At 47.6% G+C, this 26,178-nt stretch overlaps 1 protein-coding gene across 4 annotated transcripts in view; it reads right to left on the bottom strand.

Annotated features, from left to right (window-relative positions):
- CXXC1 (CXXC finger protein 1) overlaps positions 1-25,840 on the bottom strand; it is a 45,783-nt gene extending 19,943 nt beyond the window's left edge. The window contains exons 1-8 of one of the 4 annotated variants that reach the window (XM_060252642.1): positions 25,712-25,840; positions 25,243-25,358; positions 24,167-24,267; positions 23,337-23,479; positions 9,404-9,565; positions 9,180-9,206; positions 7,950-8,099; positions 3,314-3,421 (exon numbers count right to left, since the gene is read on the bottom strand). In XM_060252642.1, coding sequence (XP_060108625.1) covers positions 3,314-3,421; positions 7,950-8,099; positions 9,180-9,206; positions 9,404-9,565; positions 23,337-23,479; positions 24,167-24,267; positions 25,243-25,358; positions 25,712-25,714 — 810 coding nt within the window. In that variant the 5' untranslated portion in view covers positions 25,715-25,840. The remainder of the gene's footprint in view (positions 1-3,313; positions 3,422-7,949; positions 8,100-9,179; positions 9,207-9,403; positions 9,566-23,336; positions 23,480-24,166; positions 24,268-25,242; positions 25,359-25,711) is intronic. The other 3 variants (XM_060252645.1, XM_060252643.1, XM_060252646.1) reach the window with 3 other exon arrangements.
- Between the last annotated feature and the right edge of the window lie 338 nt (positions 25,841-26,178).

Here is a 26,178-nt window from a genome sequence, read left to right as displayed (position 1 = left end):
AAGGCCTCAGCTTCTCTGCCCTGTTGCTGGCCCTCCAGAGGAAGTGACTGGCCACTGTGTGGGGCAGGATATTGGACTAGATGGACCACTGATCTGATCCAGCAGGGCCCTTCTGATGTTCTTAGGAAGGCCTCAGTCTCTCTGCCCTGTTGCTGGCCCTCCAGAGGAACTGACTGGCCACTGTGTGGGACAGGATGCTGGAATAGATGGACCACTGATCTGATGCAGCAGGGCCCTTCTGATGTTCTTAGGAAGGCCTCAGCCTCTCTGCCCTGTTGCTGGCCCTCCAGAGGAACTGACTGGCCACTGTGTGGGACAGGATGCTGGACTAGATGGACCACTGATCTGATCCAGCAGGGCCCTTCTGATGTTCTTAGGAAGGCCTCAGTCTCTCTGCCCTGTTGCTGGCCCTCCGGAGGAACTGGTTGGCTGCTGTGTGAGACCAGATGCTGGACTAGATGGACCAGGGAAGCTTGTCTGCCCCCTTGATTTCAACTTTCTGCCAGGAAGTGAAGTCTGCCATTCCCCTACTGTTCCACGTGATTAACATGTAGAATTCACTGCCACAGGAGGTGGCAGCTGCAAGCATAGCCAGCTTCAAGAGGGGATTGGATAAGCATATGGAGCAGAGGTTCATCAGTGGCTATTAGCCACAGTGTATTGCTGGAACTCTCTGACTGGGGCAAGTGATGCTCTGTATTCTTGGCGCTTGGGAGGGACAACAGTGGGAGGACTCCTAGTACTCCTGGCCCCACTGATGGACCTCCTGATGGCACCTACATTTTTTGGCCACTGTGTGACACAGAGTGCTGGACTGATTCAACATGGCTTCTCTTATGTTCTTAATTTCTAGTTTTATATGCACGCATTCTCTTTTTGAAACTGATCTTGAAAGATTTCAAAAAGGGCTGTTTTAATTAGGCAGAGAAAAATAATTTCGACTTGGCCTAATTTAATTCCAACGTCGTATACGTTCTGAGAACCTTTTTCCTTAATAGTTGCCTGTCTTTACACCGCGCATGTTTGGATGCAATCAATGGCGATATTGTATACTCGTCTTCATTTTGATCTTGGGTCATTAGATAAAATACACTAAGTTGATTTTAAACATCTTTTAATTGTTCACTGCCCCTGCAAGCCCGAATTGCACAGAAAGGTGGGATATAAACATTTTAAATAAAAATATATTAATCGTTCCATTTTTCTGTAAGCTTCCCGAGGTCTGCAGCTGGCTACTGTCAGAAAGACCCCATGGACCAGGGCTTTTTTTGATCAGGAACGCACAGGAATGCAGCTCTGGCTGGCTTGGCCAGAGGGAAGATGCTAGTTAGCATCTGGAAGAGGGAAGATGCTAGTAGCCACATGTTCCCAGACAGCGTCCTCCATCCTCTCTGCTACCTCCAGCCTCCAACGGGCTTGGAAAGAGAGTGAGAGCTGCAGAGCTGCCCATGAGCGTCTCCTCCTGGGAGGAGCTGGGGCCTGCCACTGCCCACTCCGCTGCACGTGGTTCTCTCCAACTATATTGGGAGGATGGGCATGAAACAAGGTCTCTCAATGGGCTGTATGAGAACACCCATCCATGAAATGCAGCTGATGGCACTGTACTGTTCTGTGTCAATATGCATAAAGTAACCTACCGAACAGGTGACGTCACTTCTGGTGACATCAGGGGGTGTGGCCTACTATGCCAATGAGTTCCTGCTGGGCTTTTTCTACAAAGAAAAGCCCTGCCAAAGACTGTGGTCTACTCACTGAGGGCAACCCTAAGAGGTGAAAGCGTGACAGCGAGGTCGGATGATTACTCTTAACACTTCATAATTAAGAAGGACACATTTACACATCTACTGCCATCTTTATTTACCTCACCATTTCCCCCAGGAATTAAATCTAAACAACGATGACCGTATAATCTTAGCTTGTCATTCCTGTCTGAATCTGTTAAAACATTTCATTATATTGTATGCTCCCATGCCAATTTGCAGTTCAACCTCTGCCTCACAGGTATAGACTGGCAAGTTTCACTTGCCAACTTTACTACTGCTGAGGGAGTGTGCGTGCACGTGGAAGCTCACACCCTGAATACAACTTTGTTGGTCTTAAAAGCTGCCGCTGGGTTTCCACTTTGTTCTCTGTAAGCAGCAGCAGACTCAGCTACCCCGTCTCCTAGGCAATGAGCAAGGGAAGAAGAATCTCCTCTTGGTTTCAAATTTTGTCCCGAGCTTCCCCAAACGAACCCCAAGCTGCTTAAAAATGACTCCTGTTAAAAAGACACAACCGATCCAAATACAAAAATCCTATTCCAACCAGAATGGAATTCTAGCAGGAGCTCCTTTGCATATTAGGCCACACACCCCTGACGTAGCCAGTCTTCCAAGAGCTTACAAGGCTCTTTTTTGTAAGCTCTCGGAGGATTGGCTACATCGGGGGGGGTGGCCTAATATGCAAAGGAGCTCCTGCTAGAATCCCACCCCTGATTCCAACAAAACTAATTTTTTAAAAGAAGCTTGCAGATGAAGACTGCAGATTTATACCCAGCCCTTCTCTGAATCATAGACTTAGAGCGGCTTACAATCGCCTCTATCTTCTCCGCCCACAACAGACACCCTGTGAGGTGAGAGGGCTCGCACAGCAGCTGCCCTTTCAAGGACAATTCCTGCGATAGCTATGGCTAACCCAAGGCCATTCCAGCAGCTGTAAGTGAAGGAGTGGGGAATCAAACTTGGTTCTTCCACATAAGAGTCTCTGTGCACTTAACCACTACACCAAACTGGCTCTCAAAACAGCCACTGGAAGAGAGACACTATTGTCAATCAGAACACAGAGACTGGGTTTTTCTTTTAAATCAGAAGTTTTCCGAACGAGAACAGGCTCATCGGAATGGCAGAAGAGAAGGGACAAGACAGACTTCCTCCATGATGCTGCTCCTGAGAGGCCATCCCAGTGAAGGAGACGGCTCTCCCCAGAACCCAGCTGCCCTTGGCAAACTGATGCAAATGTTGCTTTGGCAGCAGCTGCCACCACAGCCCAAGTGGTGTAACTGCAGGGAAGCGGCTGCAGCCATATTGTGGCAGCCATTGCGTAGCAGCCATTTTGTGACTGCGCCCGTCACGCTGTTTCAGAATTCCAGAGCTGCCCACAGGCTCGAAAAAGATGGGGACCTGAATCTTAAAGACTGCGCTGGCTTTATTGTACAAACTAGATGCAACAAGGAGCCGGGGGGGGGGGGATTAAGCTTTAGGGTAGATTCTGACCATTAAAAGCCAGCCAACCCACATACTCCATGGTAAGCCACCCTACCAGGCTGAGATCATACCTTCTTCTCAGATTTCTTCTCCCGTCGCTTGACATGCTTGACCTTCACAGCACGCTTCCGCAGGACAGGATCGAGGAACGGAGCATCATCCGTGTCGCTGAGCCAAGGCTGAGAGAAGAATCAGAGTAGTAAAAAGGGACTTGTGGCTTTGGACTCATTAAACCTGGATGTCCTAAAGGGATCTTGAGATCATCTGTCTGTCAATACAGCTTAACCTAAGAATGCTAAAGGAGGCAAAAAATTGACCTAACCTGCTTCGGTGAATTACCATCATGAAAACTAAGCACCCTCCGGGCCATCGTAAGCACAGCTGGTGGTGAAAAGAAACCACCATAACTTATGGAAACCCTGCAAGGCAGGGGTGGCCAAACTGTGGCTCAGGAGCCATATGCGGCTCTTTCACACATATCATGTGGCTCTTGAAGGCCCCACGACCTTGGAGAAGATATTTGCCTCTTTAAATCACTTCTCTAAGCCAAGCCCACCAGCAGCTTGGAGAAGGCATTTGAAGTTAAAGTCGCTTTTTTTCCACCTCTACCTCCTTCCCCTCCCCCATCTTATCTTCCTTCCTTCCTGCCTTGTGGCTCTCAAACATGTGATGTTTATCCTATGTGGGCTCTCACAATAAGCAAGTTTGGCCACTCCTGCTGTAGGGTTTTCAAGGCAGGAGATACAAAAGGCAGATTGCCTTTGGTGCGTAAGATGGAGACGTTCCACCAGGCCTACGGTTGAGGACAGCAACAGCCTTCTGCCATGGCCTTTCTACCATGGCCTTTACCACATCTGGTCTACGACCAGTCCCATGGAGGGAGGGAAACACAAAATATCCCACTGATTATCTGGTTTCTTTTTTATCTGGTATCGTTTTTATCTGGAATTAATTATTTATTGTATATTTTTAATCTGCTGTATATTTGATGACGATGTACACCACCCTGTGCCCTTTGGGGGAGGGCAGTTAATAATAATAATAATAATAATTATTATTATTATTATTATTATTATTATTATTATTATTATTATTATTATTAATAATAATAATAATAATAGCTTCTGCAATCTGATAAGATCAGGCTAGCCTTGGCCAACCAGGTCAGGATAAGAACTAGGGTTCCAGGTCCTCTCGTCCACCTGGTGGGGGGATTTGGGGGGTGTTCCGGGGTCGGCGAGGACACTGTGTGACATCTCTGATGAAACAACATCACCCAGAAGTGATGCCATCACGTTGGGGATGTCGCACGGGGAAGCTCTGGTCTCTGGACAAACTCTGTGGTTTTTTTCACCTTCTAAACCATAGAGTTTGCCCAAATACTAGCGCATCCCTGGTGTGATGACATCATCTGGAAGTGACATCACCACACTGGGGATGTCACATGGGAACCTCCTTGTTTGGGCTTGGGATTTCCTTTGCCGGCCAACAGCAGATCAAAGACCCAAAAAGCTAGGGAACCCCTGCTGGGACTTAGAGGCTGGCAACTCTAGCTGAGAACAATTACACCCTTCTAAGCCCACCGCCTTCAACAGACTTGAGTCTAACTGCTTAGGACAGGGGTGGGGAACAGTGGCTCTCCAGATGTTTTTTTTGCCTACAACTCCCATCAGCCCAGCCATTGGCCATGCTGGCAGGGGCTGAGGGAGTTGTAGGCAAAAAACATCTGGAGAGCAACTGTTCCCCACCCCTGGCTTAGGATGTTACTTGCCAAGCTGGCAGTGGAAGGGGGGGAAGGTGGCATGGTATAGTTCAAGGGAGGCCGAACTGTGGCTCTTTCTGTCGAAGCCCCCACCGCCCCGTTGGCTGGCTTGGAGAAGGCATTTCTCTCTTTAAATCACTTCTCCAAGCCAAGCCAGCTGGCAGCTTGAAGAACATATTTAAAGTTAAAGTGGCTTTATTTCCACCTCTCTCTCCCTCCTCCTGCCCCCATCTATTTTCCTTCCTTCCTTCCTGCTCTCAAACATCTGACGTTCGTGTCTTGCAGTTTTCAAACATCTGACATCTATTCTGTGTGGCTCTTACATTAAGCAAGTCTGGCCACCACTGGTATAGTCCTATCTCGTCAGATCACAGAAGCTAAGCAGCGTCGGTACTTTGAATGGGAGACCATCAATGAAGACACTCCAGAGGAAGGCAATGGCCAACCACCTCCACTCACTCGTCCTGAAAGCCCCTTCCTGGGGCCACTATAAGTCAGCTGAGACTTAATGGCCACATTGGGCATGTAATAGCTGGGAGCTCTCTATAGTATTTCTTCAGAGACTGAAACAATTGGAGGATCCGCTTAGCGTGGAACTCCAGCCGCCTCTACGGCAAGCCACCGGAGGAGCACAGGAAAGGAGCCTATTTTGCTTCCCGTGACGCTCCAAGGAAAAGAGTTTTCTGGATTCTGAACTTCGACAGCCCAGCTCAGCGATTACCTCTGCCAAAGAACACCTTTGACACAGGAGTAAAGAGTGCTGAGCCAAAGCCCTGTGCCTCCACTCTTACAACGGCCACCATGGATGGCGGGGAAGACTCCACCTCCAAACAGGAGAGGCACTGCACAACATCCCCCACTTCTGGCTGATGTCATCACACCAGGGATGCTCTGGCATTTGGGGAAACTCTATGGTTTAGAAGGTGAAAAAACCATGGAGTTTGTCCAGACACCAGTTCCTTCATCACAGATCTAAACCCTTCTTCCTCTCCGGGTACTAGAAGCTTGAGAAGTGGTGGCAGATATGCATCTGCAGCCCCCAGCCGCTGGTCCTTAGCCTGTAATCTGATAATGCGTGCAAAATTTGGCTCTGTGAGAATCTCCCCTCCCCCCTTTTGTGGTCCTTTCTTCAATTCTGTAGGGTCTGTAAAACAAAGATGTTCCACCAAGCCTTTGGTTGAAGCACTGGGTGAGTGTCTAAATTCCATTGGCCTCCCTCTGCTCTGCTGCACGGTCCACGCTGTTCCATCTGGTGCATCAACGACCTTTGCCCACTGCCCAGAAATCGACCTGTCATGAGGACATCCACATGCAGATACCCCCCAACCGTGCCGCATTGTCATCTGGTGTATTCTAATTGTTGCTACAGTTCCAACACTGGATGATGTTTTAATTGATGAGGTGTTGTTGTTGTTATTGTAACCCACCCTGAGGTGCAGGGGTAAAAGGTAAAGGTAGCCCCCTGTGCAAGCACCAGTCGAACATATGGAGCTGCCTTATACTGAATCAGACCCTCGGTCCATCAAAGTCAGTATTGTCTTCTCAGACTGGCAGCGGCTCTCCAAGGTCGCAAGCTGAGGTTCTCCACACCTATTTGCCTGGACCCTTTTTTGGAGATGCCAGGGATTGAACCTGGGACCTTCTGCTTCCCAAGCAGATGCTCTACCACTGAGTCACCGTCCCTCCCCTTCCGACTCTTGGGTGACGCCGCATCACGATGTTTTCACAGCAGACTTTTTACGGGGTGGTTTGCCATTGCCTTCCCCAGTCACCTACACTTTCCCCCCAGCAAGCTGGGGACTCATTTTACCGACCTCGGAAGAATGGAAGGCTGAGTCAACCTGGAGCCGGCTACCTGAAAACCCAGCTACTGCTGAGGATCGAACTCAGGTCATGAGCAGAGCTTTGGACTGCAGTACTGCAACTTTACCACTCTGCACCACAGGGCTCTTTGAGGTGCAGGGGAGGGTGGGATAAAAGTCCAATAAATAGATAAATAAGAAAATAATCCTCACAATGTGCCTGTAAGGCACATCTAGTAAAGGCTATGGGGTTCATTCAACATTGCCCTTTGGAAGCCACCCCAAAAGAGTTTTGCACGGTGGCCCTTCATGTGACAATGAGTCAGCCCAAAAAATACTGTGATACACTTTAATCCCAGTAAAGTGTTGCTACTCTCGTCTTTGCTGAAAGACTATAAAAGCACTTAAGATTATATTGGAAGCCAAATTAGACAAATGAAATCCATTTTCAACCAGATGACAAGAATTGTGCGGAGCTGTCTGCATGCAAGCGCCTACTGAGCAAATGGCTGAGCAGTAGCACCGTCACAGAACGTTCACAACCATTCCAACTTCTCAAGGCAAAGCTGTCAGCAGCAAAACACTGATCAACAGTGCAATGTGAGTGAGAAAAGTGGAAGGTCAAGCTGGCGCAGAAGAGGAACGGTCATTGGGGAAGGTGTGTCTGCTGTCAACGAGGAGGACAAAGGTAGAGGGGGGGGGGACACCAAGCAAGCACAGAAATGAAAGGGTTGAGATACGAGTGGGCCCACAAGAAGAACGAGTAAAGGAAGGGAAGCAAAGCAGCCAGAAGAAGGACTCAAGGGGTGGAAGAGCCTTTGGATTAAGAGTGATTTAAGCGAGGAGGCAAGGTGGGCTGAAAAGTCAGAGCTAAGGATAAGCTTGACAGAAGGCTCCAGGAACAGGAGAAAGTGAATAAGTTGGGAACCTTTACAAGCTGGGGGGAGGGCTCTCTCGCATCCAGCCAAACGTGCCGACTACATTTTTCTACGAGTTTTTCAATTGCTATCGTTTCAGAGCACGAGAACTCGGGGTCATCCAGGGGGCAGGATCCAAACAATTTTAGGAGAAAGTTTTGTACCCTGTCAACCCTGACCTAGGAATCCGAGAGGAGCAGATCTCCCCACCCCCCGCAGGGCTCACCAGGTTCTGATCATCGAAGGCCCCCGAACAAAACTCCTGGTACAAATCGGGGTCTATGTGCAGGTCATCATCCGACAGAGGCTCGGGGGTGGCCGCCGACTCTAGCTGTTCCTTTAGCATCTGCAGATCATCCTCCCGCCCCCGTAACATCTATTCAGCATTTAGGGAAGAGGGAAGGGAAGGCGACGAGACAGAGAGAGAATGGTGGGAGGAAGAAAAGAAAGGAGAGAGAAAGAGAGAGGAAAGCGTTAAAGAAGCCATCCGCCTGGCTTCAGGAGCACCAGCCGTCGACACACACAGACACACCCTTCTGCTTCCAAAGGGCCACGGCAGTGGGCGACAGAGGAAAAACGAGGCTCACTGGACACCAAGCGGCGAAGCGCGAGAAGCAGAGAGGACACACCCTCCCGGAAATCAACAACACCTTGTTTACGTCCCCCCGCCAAAAAAAAAAAAAAAATCGAGAGCGGACGAGCAAAGCTTCAAGTTTAAAGAAGCGGGGCCGAATAACCCTGCGAGCTCTGAAAACTAGCCAACAACCCAACTGGTTCTAGGGCAGCCCTCCATTACAACCCGTCAAGCATTGAACAGGATCTAAACAATGCAGCCGAAAGGAAGCGGCAGGACAAACCGGACTTCAGACAAACGGGACATTTTTGGGGGCGTTTTTGATCACCCCTTTACATTAAGTTACTTGCAAGTACAGATGTACACGTGAAGCTGCCTTATACCGAATCGGAGGTCAGCATCATCTATTCAGACAGGCAGCCGGTCTCCAGGATCTCAGGCTAAGGTCTTTCGCATCATCTATTGCCTGGCCGTTTGAACTGGAGGTGCCGGGGATTGAACCTGGGGCCTTCTGCATGTGAAGCAGAGGCTCTATCACTGAGCCAGAGGGCCACTCCCAGAAAATTAGCACACCAAAGACTGGGCTGAGCTAGAAACGCTTGTGCCCCTTCAAGTTTTCTTGTTATGCTAGTTTGTGGCTTTCATAAAGGGCCATTTTTGCACAGGGGACTGTTTAAGAATCCCGATTGGCAGTCTGAAGTTCTACAGTTTGCTCGACCACTTCGTTCGGCTGCCTCTGCAGATCAAGCCTTACTCTCCTCTTCTACCTAGGGAAAAAAAAAACACCCAGGAGTCCCAACTTAACTCTCATCTACTTTCAATCCTGAGTCTTTACAAAAAAAAAAAGAAAAAGAAAAACCTGAAGGGAAAAAGGAAACTTACCGAAGCTGGAAAATATTTATAGGACTCCTAGGAAGAAAAAGAACGGGAAAAACAAAATCACGTGTGAGCTACACACACATCAACGGCTTCAATCAAGGCGGCGGCTACCCTCAGGGGGAGTAGAGCAGCCCGGGAAGTGCCCCACGGAGAAAACGTGCAAAAAAAAACCAATAAAAGAGAGAGAGAAATATCAGCGGGCAGCTAGCACCCGACGTGATACTCACCCGAGCCCGAACCTGGCACTGCCGGAGGCGACACTTCTGGCGGATTTTGTTCGGCCCCCCAAATTTTTTCATATCGCGGCAAAAGTCGCACTGCCCGCAATCCTCTGTGCGCCGACAGGCCTCGCATTCGCCGCACATCCGTGCCGAACGCTTGATCTGTTGCTGCAGGTGGTAAAGGGGGGGGTGGGGGGGAGAAATGAGAATTTGAGACTTCCTGGCACCCCACTGAATCTCTACCCTCTTCCTTCCATGTAGATAGATCCAAGTAGGCAGCCATGTTGGTCTGAAGTAGTAGAACAAAATAGGAGTCGATTGCACCTTTAAGACCAACTGAGTTTTATTCAGAACGTAAGCTTTCGTGTGCATGCACACTTCTTCAGACGAGGAACAAGGTACAGTAAGCAGAGCAACATATAGCTGGTGGGGTTTGGAATGCAGTGGAACAAAGTTAAAATCCAATATCAGAATAGTAAAATTAACGAATTCAGAAAACCTTTGATCTGGGTTGCATTAGCGTGGGAAACCATAAAAGAGTAACATGTCAGAATGTGAGAATGCCTGTTAATTATTCTATCACTAATAAATCTGGGTCAAAATGAGGGCATTTCTTTCCCAGAAGTTTTTCCTGTCCAACTAATTTACCTTTTAACATGCATTCCAAACCCCACCGGCTATATGTGGCTCTGCTTACTGTACCTCCTACCTCGTCTGAAGAAGCGTGCATGCACATGAAAGCTTACATTCTGAATAAAACTTAGCTGGTCTTAAAGGTGCAATTGACTCCTATTTTGTTCTCTTCCTTCCAGATACTTGATATTGCAAAGAACAGTAAAACAGGGGCTCAACGCTAGGGATGGACATTTTGATCAACGGACCAGTCACTTTTTGGTCAAAATATTTCAAAAGCGCTAATTTCAAATTTAGTGCCCAAAACAGAAGATGAACATGCTTATGCTACTTCCAAGAAACATCCACTGATATGAACCATGTTCACGTTACGGTTAGTAGACATACATCCGGTCTGTATGCACATCCATCTGTTTTGGGAGGGGGCGGGATTTGTTGGATTTGTACTGCACATTCAGCTATAACATGAGAAATACTCCATGTACAAAGAACGATCAAATGTAAACTGTACACGCACTGCATGCGCGGTTGCTTGTAAAACAATTAAATATATCTAGAATAGATTACTGCAGTGTGCTCTATGTGGAGCTGCCCTTGAGAAATGTTCAGAAACTTCAGCTGGTACAGAACACTGCAGCTGGAATGATGGCTGGCAGGGGTTTTTTTGTAGAAGGAATTCCTTTGCATATTAGGCCACACACCCCTGATGTTGCCAATCCTCCAAGAGCTTACAGGGCTCTTAATACAGCTACTGTAAGCTCCGGGAGGATTGGCTACATTGGAGTGTGTGGCCTAATATGCAAGTTTGGTGTAGTGGTTAAGTGTGCGGACTCTTATCTGGAAGAACCGGGTTTGATTCTCCACTCCTCCACTTGCAGCTGCTGGAATGGCCTTGGGTTAGCCATAGCTATCTCAGGAGTTATCCTTGAAAGGGCAGCTGCTGTAAGAGGCCTCTCAGCCCCACCCACCTTACAGGGTGTCTGTTGTGGTGGGGGAAGAGAGGAGATTGTAAGCTGCTCTGAGTCTCTAATTCAGAGAGAAGGGCAGGGTATAAATCTGCAGTCTTCTTCTTCAAAGGAGCTGCTGCTACAAAAAAAGCCCTGATGACTGGAATAGGTCAGAGGAACTATTTCACTCCAGTCTTGGCTCATCTGCACTGGCTCACTATTTGATTCCAGGCACAATTCAAGCCGTTGGTCTTGACCTTCAAAGCCCAACATGGTTTGGGACCAACTTATCTGAAGGACTGCTTAATTCCCCTCTGAACCCACCCAACCGCTACTGTCATCTTTGGAGGCCCTGCTTCGAGCATCTCCATCTTCTGAGTTTAGGCAGGTAGGGGACCTTCTCAGGACCTGGGAGAGAACCTTCTCAGTCATAGCACCAAAGCTCTTGAACTCTCTCCCAGAGAGCCAGTTTGGTGTGGTGGTTAAGTGTGCGGACTCTTATCTGGGAGAACCGGGTTTGATTCCCCACTCCTCCACTTGCATCTGCTGGAATGGCCTTGAGACAACCATAGCTTTCGCAGAAGTTGTCCTTGAAAGAAGGGCAGCTTCTGTGAAAGCTCTCTCAGCCCCACCCACCTCACAGGGTATCTGTTGTGGAGGAAGGAGATCGTAAGCTGCTCTGAGTCTCTGATTCAGAGAGAAGGGTGGGGTATAAATCTGCAATTCTTTCTCAGGGGGAGTCGTCTGCCCCCTTCTATTGGTATCTTTCACCAGTAGGTGAAGACTTTTGTTTGGCATTCCCTCAGTGATTTTTCCTTTATTTTATTTAATAGGGGGGGGGGGGGTTCAGTCACAGCTCAACCAGTCTTGTGGCGATTTACGGCATTAAAACCAATACAGTAAAAAAAAACATAAAACCAAATAACAAATATAAAATATTAACATTAAAATATTAAAATACATGATTATCACCATACCACTATTGAAACAGCCCAAACATGTGGTTACCCTCCAAGGGCCAACCTAAACAATTCTGTTTTGCATGCCCTGTGAAAACTAAACAAGTCCAGCAGAAGATGAATGTCGTCCAAGAGTGATTACACAGGGTAGGGGCCACAATTGAGAAGGCTCTTCCAGTGGTGACAGCAAACCAAGCCATCCTAGGGTCAGGCCTAAGATAATGACTGAATGGAAAGCAGGGAGGAGTTTAACAGGAGATTCATCTGAGGTGCCCAGAAAGTGTAGTTTTGCCAGGTGGATAGGTCTGCCCCAAGACGGTTGAAGGACTAGGTGGACTTGCTCACAAGCGAACTCCTAGTGATGCTAAGAATAATAAAACTGAAGGATCACTACGTAGTGCTGTTCTTGATTTCATAGGATGTCTGAATGAGTTCAAATAATAAACAGGGGCCATCTTGTAGCAAAATAGGTGGTGGAGCATTAGCATATCCCCCCCCCGGCCAAAAGCAACCCGATACAAGAAAGGAGAGGCCAGGCCTCACTCGCCAGGGGCTCTCCTGGGCTGCCCCCCCCCCGTCAAAAGGCCAGCAAGCCACCCAAAATCACATAAGAAGTGAAGAAAGGGTGGCGTGGGCTTCTCTAGGGGTTAATGAGGACTGCTGGGGGCGTGACAAAGCCCCTGGTGGCTGGCTGGCTGGCTGCCTGCTCTCCTAATCCAGGGATTGTTGTGCAGCTGCACCTACTATTCAATGGACAAGGTAGCACTGGGGAGGAGGGGGAACCCTCAGAAAGGTTTAGGAGCTGTGCTCCTGTGAGCTCCTGCTGAATCTGAGGCCTGGATGTCAAGGGACAATATCTGACTGGCCGTTTTACTGTCGTGCCCATCTGAACTCAGGCTGATAAGGAGGGTCTTTAATCTTTTGAACACCCAACAACCCTTAGTGGTGGGATGTGTCATCAAGTCTCAGGTGACAAACAATAACATGTTCACTCTTAAATTTTCTGATAATTTGCTTATGGTAGAACTCAATATCCTGTGGCTGCTTTCTATGGCCTGTTGCACTTTTCCTTTATTCTGCACTTCATGCTCACAGACCAACGGGTCCTAAGCAAACGAATTCATTATGGTACAGAATACTATAGTCTAATGGTGCAGAATAATATAGCATAATACAGAAAATAACTTAAACCACCAGGAATACTGAGTATAAAATATAAAACATGCCATTAAGAAAAAGAATCATTAAAAGCCATCGATAAAAATTTTGCCACAGCAAGTGTTACAGCACTTTGTGCTAAGTTTTTCTTAACTCTTTGCAGAATATATAGGCCATTCTGTTTAGGTAATATTACAGGAGTTTCAAACATGTGGCCCAAGGGACGGATCAGGCCCCTGGAGGGATCAGGCTCCTGTCAGGCCCGCAAGCAACTCACTGTCATCTGATTCCTTCTCTCTCTCTCTCGCTTCCTTCTGCATCACAGCCTGCTTTGCCAGGCTTGCTCAATCGCACAGGAGCTACAGAGCAAAGCCTCTATTTTCTCCATTGGCTTGGGGAGGAAGAGGGGAGGGAAAGCTTGTTTTGCCAGGCTCTCTCAATCACACAGCAGAGCTACTGAGTCAAGCCACTCTTCCTTCTATTGGCTGAGACTCCTCAGAGCAAGAGGTGTCAGTTATCAGAGATTGTTAAACAAAATATTGCAAGAGTGCTAATGTTTAAAGCATGTTTTATTTTAATTTTTTTTAAAAAACAATCTTTAATTGCGTTTGTCTACGTCCTCCACTTGCACCTGCTGGAATGGCCTTGGGTCAGCCATAGCAATCTCAGGAGTTGTCCTTGAAAGGGCAGCTGCTGTGAGATCCCTCTCAGCCTCACCCACCTCACAGGGTGTCTGTTGTGGGGGGAGAAGATATAGGAGATTCTAAGCCGCTCTGAGTCTCTGATTCAGAGAGAAGGGCAGGGTATAAATCTGCAATTCTTCTTCTTCTTCTACGTCCTTTATAAAGTTTAAATCTCCACTGACTTACATTATATTTTATGACACACGTGGCCCAGCCCCACAAAGTCCCATTTATGTCACATCTTGTAACAGTAATGCAACTAAAATTTATGTTGTATTCAGGTTGGCATCTCCTGCTTTTATAACTGATTTCCAATTGGCAGAGACCAACTCCCCTGGAGAAAATGCAATCTGTATTTACATTTAGTATCTACTATATACTGCCAATAATATGAACAATATATGTACACTGTAATTACTAAAATATACATACACAGGGCCTTTTTGTAGAAAAAGCCCAGCAGGAACTCATTTTCATATTAGGCCACACCCCCTGACATCACCATTGTTTAGCATAGGACTTTTTAAAAGAAAAGACCCAGCAGGAGCTTATTTGCATATTAGGCCACACCCCCTAATGCCAACCCAGTCGGAACTGCGTTCCTGTGCATTCCTGCTCAAAAAAGAGCCCTGTATATACATTTATTTTGCAAAAGTTTTAATTGTACCTTTTTCCCACTTACGTATTTTTGAAAGTTTTATTTCTTATAAAAATTAAATGATAGCCTTATAGTTGTGGGTGGGCCCCCTATGTCTCCTGGCAAGCAATATTTTTAGACCCAGTCCGCCACTGCAAGCAGGTGGCTCGTGAGTAGCGTGTCCATCCCCTAGGGAAAAAACTGTTAAAAGATCTACTCTAGGCTCTTTGCTGTTGTTGTTCAGTCGCACAGTCGAGTCCGACTCTTTGTGACCCCATGGACAAAGTCACACCAGGTCCTCCTGTCTTCCACCATCCTCTGAAGTCTGCTCAAATTCGTGTTTGTTACATCAGTAACACTGTCCAGCCATCTCATCTTTTGCTGTCCCTTTCTTCTTTTGCCTTTCGTCTTTCCCAGCATCAGGATTTTCTCCAGGGAGTGCTCCCTTCTCATCTGGTGGCCAAAGTATTTGAGTTTCAGCTTCAGCATCTGACTTTCCAGGGAACAGTCTGGGTTGATTTCCCTTAGGACTGACTGATTGGATCTTCTTGTAGTCCAAGGGACTCTCAAAATTCTTCTCCAGCACCACATCTCAAAAGCATTTATTCTTCTGCGCTCGGCCTTCCTTATGGTCCAGCTCTCACAGCCATACATTACTACTGTGAATACCATCGCATTGACTATAGGGACTTTTGTTGGCAGGGTGATGTCTCTACTTTTTATTATACTGCCCAGGTTCACCATAGCTGTCCTCCCAAGGAGCAAACGTCTTTTAATTTCATGGCTACAGTCACCATCTGCAGTGATCACAGAACCCCACACTACCTACCTGCAGCAGGAGATGAAGCTATCATAGAGGAAAACCCTTTGAGAGAAAAGCTTTATTTTCTTAGGGATAAAAACCGAGAAAATATTTGTGGGTGCCTTCATCTTCCGGAGTTTTTCCAGTGATAAACTGGAAAATCTGGAGGGGATCGTTTGCAAAAAAACAAAAACAAACCTTCCTTTTAAGACAGGATTTTACTCATTCAGGAAGCGTAATACAACAATTTTTACAGCAGGCCTTGAATTCTGCAGGAGCTCACAGGAGCATAGCTTCTGAACCTTTCTGAGCATTCCCCCTCCTCCACCCCACCTACCTTGTCCATTGAATAGGAGGTGCAGCTGCATAACAATCCCTGGATTAGGAGAGCAGCCAGCCAGCCAGCCAGCCACCAGAGGCTTTGCCACACCCCCAGCAGCCCTCATTAACCCCTGAAGAAGCCCGCACCACCCTTTCTCCACGTCTTATGTGATTTTGGGTGGTGGGTGGCTTGCTGGCCTTTTGACTGGGGGGGGGGGCGGCCCACGAGAGCCCCTGGCAAGCGAGCCTGCTTAGGATCTCTAGCCAGTCCGGGGATCTCTAGCTCACCCGGGGCTCTCCTTTCTTGCGTCGGGGTGCTTTTGGCTGGTGGGGGGGTGGCATATGCTAATGAGTTATGCTAATGAGCTCCACCACCTATTTTCCTACAAAACGACCCCTGCAGAAGACAATCTACATGAGAGAACAATTCATGAAACAGCGTATCTTCAAGGATGCTGTTTAAATGGGACTACTTTTGTCCACAACTAACATGCTATGAATTGTATAATCTTTGGAAAACACAGAAATCTTCAAGTTTAACTTGCTGTCCAAATATGCTACCAGTCCTATTGTGACGGTAAGAGACTGTTTCTCTCTAAACAACATGCTTTTTTTTTTTTCCAGACCCGACTCATGGGAACCCCACCAATGTTCCCTCTAAGCTGCAGTGTTTTATGAGCAAAAATTCTACTTCATGAGCTACTGGAATTAAAGTTGTGAGCCACTGCATAAATTGTTGTGCTCTGGGGTCATTTTCCCTGAGCTAAGACAAAAATGCGTGAGCTGGAGGCTAAAAATCTGTGAGCAAGCTCAGGCAACTCAGCTTAGAGGGAACACTGAACCCCACACATGGGGCTTTCCAGGCATGCAATCTTCAGAGATGGTCGGCCACAGCCTGCTTCTGTGTAGCAACTCTGGACTTCCTTGATGGTCTCCCCTCCAAGTACCTACCAGGGCCAGCCCGGCTTAGCTTCTGAGATCTGATGAGACTGGGCTACCTAGGTCATCCGGGTCAAGGAGAAATGAACAGAGATAAGTTTGCCACTGCCTGCCTCTGCGCAGCAACCCTGGACTTCCAGTGGTCTCCCATCCAAGTAGTAACCAGGGCAGACCCCGTTTAGCTTCCAAGATACAATGAGACCAAGCTAGCCTGTTTAATAAGCAACAGGCATTGTTACACCTCTGGCCGGACCAGGGTTCACTTTCCAAGCATTGTGCAGGGGGTTGGACTAGTTGACCCTGGAGGTCCCTTCCAACTCTATGATTCTATTTCAGAGAGCACCCTGTCAGTAGCTTATAGGAAGCTGGCAACCAGGGGGTAACGGCAACAATGACCCCTCCATTGGTTCCTCGCATCTGGTGCTCAGAAGTCTCACCATGCACAGGGATTCAACCACAGCCTTCTTCAGATTTGTGCCTTCAAATCATCTTTCCAGTTCTTTTATTGAATGTGGTATAACCTAGCAGTGCAGGTCTGGCCAAACTTACTTAACGTAAGAGCCACACAGAATAAACATTAGATGTTTGAGAGCCGCAAAACATGAACGTCAGATGTTTGAGAGCTGGGAGGGAGGCAAATAGATGAGGAAGGAGGGAGGGAGAACTGGAAAGAAAGCAACTTTAACTTTAAATGCAGTTTCCAAGCCGCCAGTTGGTTTGGCTAGGAGAGCCAGGCAATGTGTGTGAAAGAGCCACATGTGGCTCCCAAGCCACAGTTTTGCCACCTCCGACCAAGTGGCTTATCTGTCACAGGTTGTGACTTTCACTGGCAAGACTAAGCAAACAAGCAAGATATTAGATATTATATTGGTGATTATTAGTCTTGAGGAGTGGAGAAATATGGTTTTATTTGCAATAGTATGAGTCAAAGCCCCAACAAAAGCCAGTTTTCGTTATATGGTAAGCATGACCTAGTTCAGCTCCCCCAAGGCGGTGCCCGTGGACACCATGGTGCCTGCCAGTACTTCCCTTGTCACCTACTGAACTTTTCAGAGAGTGGGTGGGGCAACTGTAAGGCAAGGCTTGTTATTGGCTGCCCTCATTCAAATTTAAAGGTTTTCCATTGGAGGATCAGGACGACTGGTAAGCACTTGGACTTTTCTTAGCCCATTTGTGGCTCAATTCTCTCTTCAGGCTTTGCTTCTTCCCAGAAAGTGTGAGGAAGGAGATATCCCATTTGGCTCTGCCTCTCTTTGGGTCTGGCTTCATCTCCTGCAGCAGCCATTTTGAGGGGTGGCACTCACTACCCCCATCCCAAAATTCCAAAGCCGCCCACAAGCTCAAAAAGGTTGGGGACTCCTGACCTCGGATATCCCTTTCCCTTTACATCTCAAAGCTAATCCCAACAATAATACAACACAAAACACCGTAACTCCCACTAAAAAAACTAAAACAGATGGGGCTTTTTTTGTAGCAGGAGCTCCTTTGCATATTATGCCACACACCCCTGATGCAGCCAATCCTCTAAGAACTTACAGGGCTCTTAGTACAGGGCCTACTGTAAGCTTCACTAGGATTGGCTACATCAGGGGGTGTGACCTAATATGCAAATGACTTTCTGCTACAAAAAAACCCTGGAAACAAGCCATTTAAAAACAATTATTGAAAAGCTTAGGGACCAATAAAGGTGGAAAAAAGCCTTCCGGAACAGCTCTGCTTGACAAGCTTTCATTTAAAAAAGGCCTTACTACAGTTCTTGCCTCGAGGCTGCACAAAAAGCCTTACTGGCTGCAACTGGACTGGCCTTAAAGAAGGACAGGCAAGAGTTTACTTCCACTCGGAAGGGCGGAACGGCTGCATGGGAGAGGTGATCCTTCAGAAATGAGGGTCCCACGCCATAAAGGGCTTTAAATGTCAAAACTGGCATCCTGAACTGGGCTCGGATGTTAACCAGCAGCTAACATAACTGATCTACCAGGCAGCTGAGATTATTATTATTCAATCCAGCCACCAAATTGCCACATATTCTACCAGTTGCCCTTGAGGGATTATCTACCCCCCCCACCGGATGGCCCCCAACGTCTCCTGGCAACCAATATCTTTAGACCCAGTCCGCCACTGGCCCTGACAAAAAAATCCACCACAACTTCAACTGGAGCCTAAATTGGCACCAGCTCAGAGAGATTTGCCCTGACCAGTGGCGGACTGGCCAGGGGGTCAGCTTGCCTGATGGCAAGTGGATCCGGTGGGCCCCTGATGAAGTAGGGCCCCCTTAAACATTAGGCAATATGTTAAAAATGTTAATGACCTTTTAGTAGCTTCAAAATATAATAGAAGTCCCAATATCATTATTGTAATGCAACAAAAGTTTACATTGTATTTAGGGTTGCCAGCTTTCAGGTGGGGCCTGGAGATCTCCTGCTTTTACAATTGATCTCCAGCTGGCAGAGAGCAGCTCCCCTGGAGGAACTGCAATCTGTATTCATCAAAGATTTCAGGTTTTCACGGCTGGTAACATCATTAGGGTTTGTAGAATCTTTCGGGCTCAAGTGCCGTGTTCTACTGGAGAAAGATTTCCTTCCAGACGTTTCGTTCTCAGCGTCAGAGAACATCCTCAGTGGCGTTGCAGCCGGAGCAGGCGCTCTGACCTTCTTGCACAGCAGCCAAGAAGGTCAGAGCGCCTGCTCCGGCTGCAACGCCACTGAGGATGTTCTCCGCAGCTGAGAACGAAACGTCTGGAAGGAAAACTTTCTCCAGTAGAACACGGTACTTGAGCCCGAAAGATTCTACAAACCCTAATCTGTATTTACATTTACTATCTACTGTATCCTGCCATTAATATGTACAATATATGTGCATTGCAATTACTAAAAACATATATACATTTATTTTGCAAAAGTTTTAATTGCACCTTTTTCCACTTATGTATCTTTTTTTAAAAAAAATTATTTATTTCTTTACAAAAACTAAACGATAGCCTTATAGTTGTTGGCGGGCCCCCAACGTCTCCTGGCAACCAATATCTTTAGACCCAGTCCGCCACTGGCCCTGACAAAAAAATCCACCACAAGCATCACCCCTCACAGCTGAATCACGTTCGTCCAAACCTCATCCGGGATGGTAAAAGGCTGTAGTCAATTTTTTTTTTAAATTGTGCTGGACATGATTCAGGAGGCACAGTGGCAGCGGAGAGCAAGGAAAGGGCAGTGGCTCAGTGGAAGAGCCAGTTTGGTGTAGTGGTTCAGTGTGCAGACTCTTATCTGGGAGAACCGGGGTTGATTCCCCACTCCTCCACTTGCACCTGCTGGAATGGCCTCGGGTCAGCCATAGCCCTGGCAAAGGTTGTCCTTGAAAGGGCAGCTGCTGTGAGAGCCCTCTCCAGCCCCACCCACCTCACAGGGTGTCTGTTGTGGGGGAGGAAGGTAAAGGAGATTGTGAGCCACTCTGAGACTCTTCGGAGTGGAGGGCGGGATATAAATCCAATATCTTCTTCTTCTTAAGTGTGCGGACTCTTATCTGGGAGAACCGGGTTTGATTCCCCACTCCTCCACTTGCACCTGCTGGAATGGCCTTGGGTCAGCCATAGCTCTGGCAGAGGTTGTCCTTGAAAGGGCAGCTGCTGTGAGAGCCCTCACAGTCCCACCCACCTCACAGGGGGTCTGTTGTTGGGGGGAGAAGATATAGGAGATTGTAAGCCGCTCTGAGTCTCTGATTCAGACAGAAAGGCGGGTATAAATCTGCAGTCTTCTTCTTCTTCTTCTTCTGCTCGGCATGCAGGTTCAGTCCCCAGCATCTCCAGTTGAAAGACCAGGCAACAGGTGATGTGAAAGATCTCTGTCTGAGATCAGGGGTCTGATTCAGTATAAAGCAATGTCACTTGTGTTCAAATGTCTTTTTACTGTCATTGCGACTTTCAAACATGCTCTACGGTGTGCTTTGTCTCATTCCTAACAAGTCTTCTGCCAGCAACACTCAAGATGTCTGCCCTCTCTCTTTTTGTAACAGACTACTAGATTTCTACCAAATAGGGTTGCCAGTCCCCAGGTGGTGGCAGGGAATCCCCAGGTTTGGAGGCCCTCCCCCCGCTTCAGGGTCATCAGAAAGTGGGGGGAGGGAGGGAAATGTCTGCTGGGCACTTCATTATTCCCTATGGAGACCAATTCCCATAAGGAATAATGTAGAATTGATCCGTGGGTATCTGGTGCTCTGGGGAGGGGGCTGTAGAGCATAGCAGTATAGCATCCAATGCCTCTCAAAAGACCCTCCAAGTTTCAAAAACATTGGACCAGGGGTCCAATTCTATCAGCAAAGAAGGTGCCTCTATCCTCCGTTATTTCCAGTGAAAGGAAGGCATTTAAACGGAGAATGGTCCTTTTAAATGTGATGGCCAGAACTCCCTTTGGAGTTCAATGATGCTTGTCACAACCTTGCTCCTGGCTCCACCCCCAGAGTCTCCTGGCTCCACCCCCAAAGTTCCCACATATTTCTTGAATTGAACCTGACAATCCTACTACCAAAGGAGTAGAGAGAAAGGACGCCAGGGACAGGCCCTACCCCAAGCCCCCAGGTCCGACATTCCAGGCTCCTACCTAAGACCTCTGCCAAGCTGCCATGAAGGGTATCAAAATCCCCCGAAGTATCCTGCTAGATTCAAGTCCAGTCGCACTTTAGAGAGTCACACCTACAAGAGTTTCAGGGTATGAGCTTTTGAGAATCCAGGCTCTCTTCATCAGACACGAGCATTCTGGGAACCGGCTGTGTCCATCAGTCTCCAAGGACAGACCATCCTCACTGGGACCACACTGATGCAGAGAAAAGGCAGCAGAACCATCAGCGCCTTCAGCTCGTAACAATCTCGCCATGATGAGGGCACCTTCCCCATGAGATCTCTCACCAGACCACCCGCAATCTGCTTGGTACAGAAAAGCAGATCTCGCCCATGTCCAGGGCTATTTTTTTGTAGCAGGAACCCCATTGCATATTAGGCCACACACCCCTGATGTAGCCAGTCCTCCTGGAGCTTACAGTAGGCCCTGTAAGAAGAGCCCTGTAAGCTCTTGGAGGATTGGCAACATCAGGGGTGTGTGGCCTAATATGCAATGGGGTTCCTGCTACAAGAAAAGCCCTGCCCATGTCCTTCCTTGTATCGGGTCCTGAGGTCAATGCAATACAATCTTTGTTTTGAGGAAAGGCTATGACCAGAGGTGGGGAAGCTAAAAAAGTTGAGGATTCTTTTTTTTTAAGCTGAAGATTCCATGCAAACTCTTAGCCACAGGTCTGGTTTCCAGAACTGTAGATTGGGGTTAGTTATTAGGTTAAGTGCTCCATGGGGAGGCAGCACCCCAAAAGAACCGTCAAGCAACTATTATTGCAAACATGCGAGAGAAGCGTCTCTAAGGATGCTTTGCATTCACGTGGAATATATTATAATAATAATAATAAATGTATTCTTATATCCCGCCCTCCCCCGCCGAAGCGGGCTCCGGGCAGCTCACAGGACACGGCATATACCATGATTCCAATAAAATACAATGTCCAGGGCTTTTTTTTCCTCATATATCAGAAGGCTTATTAAAACCTTTTGATCGACTAAAATGGTTCCCTCCGTATGGTGCCCTAGGAAACACTGGCACGGATAGGAACAGCTACAAACCGGGCAAAGTTCTTTTTTAAAAAAAAAAACCTGGACTGTCTATATCAGGGGTGTCAAACATGCAGCCTGGGGCCGAATCAGGCCTCCAAAGGACTCCTATCAGGCCCCTGAGCAACTAGCTCAACTTGTCCGCTTCCTTCTCCCTCGCTCGTTTCCTTCTGCACCTCAGCCTGCTTTGCAAGGCTTGCTCAATCACACAGGAACTACAGAGCAAAACCTCGATTTTCTCCATTGGCTGAGGCTCCTCCCCCTCCTGGTCCCTTGGGGAGGGAGGGAAAGAGTCAGAGCTTCCTATGCCCAGTTCTCCGGATCCCATGAGAGAAATACAAAGAAAGCACCTTTAAGGCCAACAAGTGCTATTGTTTTAAGTATGTTTTATTTTAAGTTTTTTTTAAAAAAAAAAATCTTGAGTCATGTTTGTCTGTGTTCTTTAAAAAGTTTATATTTCTGCTACCTAATCTTAAATAGGTACACATCTATTTGGGGAGGGACAGTGGCTTAGTGGTAAAGCATCTGCTTGGTAAGCAGAAGGTCCCAGGTTCAATCCTCGGCATCTCCAACTAAAAAGGGTCCAGGAAAGTAGGTGTGAAAAACCTCCCCTGGAGATCCTGGAGAGCCACTGCCAGTTTGAGTAGACAGTACTGACTTTGATGGACCCAGGAGGGTCTGATTCAGTAGAAGGCAGCTTCATATGTTCATATGTTCACACATGGCCCAGTCCAACAACAAGGTCTCATTTATGTCAGATCTGGCTCTCAGAGAGTCAGTTTGTGTAGTGGTTAAGTGTGCGGACTCTTATCTGGGAGAACCGGGTTTGATTCCCCCACTCCTCCACTTGCAGCTGCTGGAATGGCCTTGGGTCTGCCATAGCTCTCGCAGGAGTTGTCCTTGAAAGGGCAGCTTCTGGGAGAACTCTCTCAGCCCCACCCACCTCACAGAGTGTCTATTGTGGGGGGAGAAGATATAGGAGATTGTAAGCCCCCCTTAGTCTCTGATTCAGAGAAGGGCAGGGTATAAATCTGCAGTCTTCTTCTTCTCATAACAAATGAGTTTGACACCTCTGGTCTATATTAAGAAACACAACTGTGACAGTTGGAGATCAGCTGTTGGCCTCAGAGTTCCAAAGCCTGCTTCAAACCCAACACCTGAGCTCCCATGGTAACATTCTGAACGCCAAGGCCTGCACATGCATGGATGCTAACCTTACCTTTGAGCTACGACTCTGCTCCATAGCTAGCTCCTGGGCCTTGGCACGCAGATCATCCTTCTCGGCCCGCTCCCGCTCACCCTCGCGATCTTTCTCTTTGGACTTTTTGTGCCGATACCGGATCTCGAGGCTCGGGTCTCTCTCTGCAGGACAAAAGAGAGAAATAAGTTTAGAGAAGCCACGTGTCTCAGTTGCTGCCTAGAAAACAGTCCAAATGCAGTTCTATCATCCAAAGCTAATAAAGGCAGGAGGTGGGAAGCATGGATCCTTAGGAATGTTACACCAAGCTCCGGCATAGGATACAATGCAAAAGAACACAAGAAAAGCCATGTTAGGTCAGGCCAATGGCGCATCCAGGCCGACACTCCGTAACGTAACCCCTGCAATGACCAGACATTGAGCATCCAGAGTTGTGAGAAAGTACATGCAACAGGCAGATAATATAACTTCAATCAGCAATCTATTTTAGCTATCAGTTTGAAAAGTGCACCTGGGAAATGCTAAGTTACAGGTTATAATCACGCCATACTTATTTAGCTATATTTTTAAGAAGGAAGCATCCTTCAAATGACAAAAATGAAAAAATGAAAAAACAACCCTCAGCAATCACAAGATCCTCTTTTCCTCTGGGTCTCCACTTCTAAGCCTTCATTATTTTCAGCCATTATATTTCAAACAAACAACAACGGCTGGTTTCGTTAAGGAAACCTCAGATTTCCAAACTTACAACACGATGCCAGAAAGATGCACCAAAATGTTCCAAGGGACCTTGGCCCGTATCTACAAGGTCTGTTTCCTGTTCCAACCTCTCATCTCCTTCCTCAACTTACCTCGACACTGCATGCAGTACCACTCCCGAATAGCCTTGGCCATCTTCTCGGTGATGTTAATGCAATGGCCGTGGAACCATTCATTGCAATGATCACAGCCTCTGCAGGAGGAGAAGGAAAGAGAGGATTCATCAGAAGAGTTTCTTCCACAGCCATATATTTATTTATTTTATCAAATTTATATCCAGCCCTTCCCTGATGGGCTCAGGGCAGCTAACAACAGTTAAAAACAACATAAAATGTTTAAAAAAGGGAATATACCAGGTCCCGTTACAACACGCCACTACAGCTTCCTGCAACACAAGAAGCTAAACCAGGGATGGCCAAACGGTGGCTCGGGAGCCATATGTGGCTCTTTCACACAAATTGTGTGGCTCTCAAAGCCCTCCCCACCCCACCCCGATTGGCCAGTTTAAAGGCATTTCTCTCTTTAAATCATTTCTCCAAGCCAAGCCAGTTGGTAGCTTGGACGATGCATTTAAAGTTAGAGTTGCTTTCTTTCCACTTCTTCCTCCCCTCCCTCCCCCCCAAAAAATCAATTTCCTTCCTTCCACTGATGTTCAAGGCTTGTGGCTCTCAAGCCTTGAACATGTTTATTCTATGTGGCTCTCATGTTAAGCAACTTTGGCCACCCCTGAACTATGCAATACATCTAACCCCTTCTGTCACCTATTTCCATGTAATTCCTGCATCTTTAGCCAATTACTGTTTAGCACAATTCATAACAAGATTGCAGGTTTCGGAAACCAGAATTGCTATGCTTTTATACTGATGCAGGCTTTTGCTGTCGAAGATCGGTCTTTGTCAATTCTGAGTGACAGCAGTTCTCTAGAGTTTCAGGCTTCATACTGCATGCTACCCAATCCTCTTAAATGGAGATGCTGAGCACTGACCATGGAACCTTCTGCAAGCACAGCAGATGTACTACTGCAAAGCCGCACCTGCTCCTAACATTCAGAACTATGGCAGATAACTGTAACCCCCTCCCCTCATTACACCCATAGTTCACAGAGCACTCCTGCATGCTTCAAAGAGGTAATCCCGCCAGCTTTTACATCCTCTCCAGCCACACTCACATCATGAAACAGTTGATATCTGGTTTGCGACAGATGCAGTAGACAGGGGCATTCTCCCCATTCTCCGATTTGGACTCCTCACCCAAAGCGGCCAGATCGGGATCTGAAAATTCATCCTGGATTGCAAGAGTACAAAAACCGGGAAAGAATTAGTGGCAGCAGAGAAGAGCAGGGACATCCTTCTCAGGATATCCGTACAACAAGGTGCATGAAGAAATGAAAACGCCTAAGAAGTCCATTCCTTTGCAAAGTCAGGATCGGAACCCAAAGGATCCTAACTGGATCAACCACCTGCCAACCCATTCAATTTCCCCACTGGAAGAGAAGTTAGGAGCAGAACTTGGACGACGTGGCTCTACAAAACCACTCTCTCCTTCCAGACCCAGATCCCCAGTGCCCGTCATGTCAGTCCCCCAGACTTCCCTCCCTCTTGCAAGGCCCAGGGTTAGGATCAGCTGCCCCTCCTCACCATGATTCCTGTTCTCTTGTAGCACCCCGTTGCCTTGTTCCAAGACAACAAGGGACCTGGCAACAGGAAGTCCTAGCGCCGCCACCCCCAGCGGCTTCCGCTTCCTCTGTCACTCGGACAAAGAGACAAACGCCAAGCATTCCTCCACGCCTTCGCTTGCCCTTTCTAAAGATGGCCGCGTCTCGCGTCGTCACGAACTGGAGATGGCCGCGGCGACGCCTTACGTGCCCGCTGCAAAGATGGCGACCTTTTTCGTTGTTCGAGCGAGCGGCGCGGCGAATCAACGGCCAGTCGCTTCAATGGGAGATTCGATGTGCCAGGAACAAAAATGTCCGCCGTCGTCCCAACGGGACTGTTCCGGAGCGATTTGAACAAAAGGCGGCCGTCGCCAGACTTAAGTTCATCGAGCCAATATGCATCTATAAAGGGCTTGGTTTAAAAAAAAAATTCTTAAAAAAAAAGCTGGC

The sequence above is a fragment of the Heteronotia binoei genome, chromosome 13, assembly GCF_032191835.1.
Source record: "Heteronotia binoei isolate CCM8104 ecotype False Entrance Well chromosome 13, APGP_CSIRO_Hbin_v1, whole genome shotgun sequence".
Classification (NCBI taxonomy): Eukaryota; Metazoa; Chordata; class Lepidosauria; order Squamata; family Gekkonidae; genus Heteronotia; species Heteronotia binoei.
This window is presented reverse-complemented; position numbering and strand designations above follow the sequence as displayed.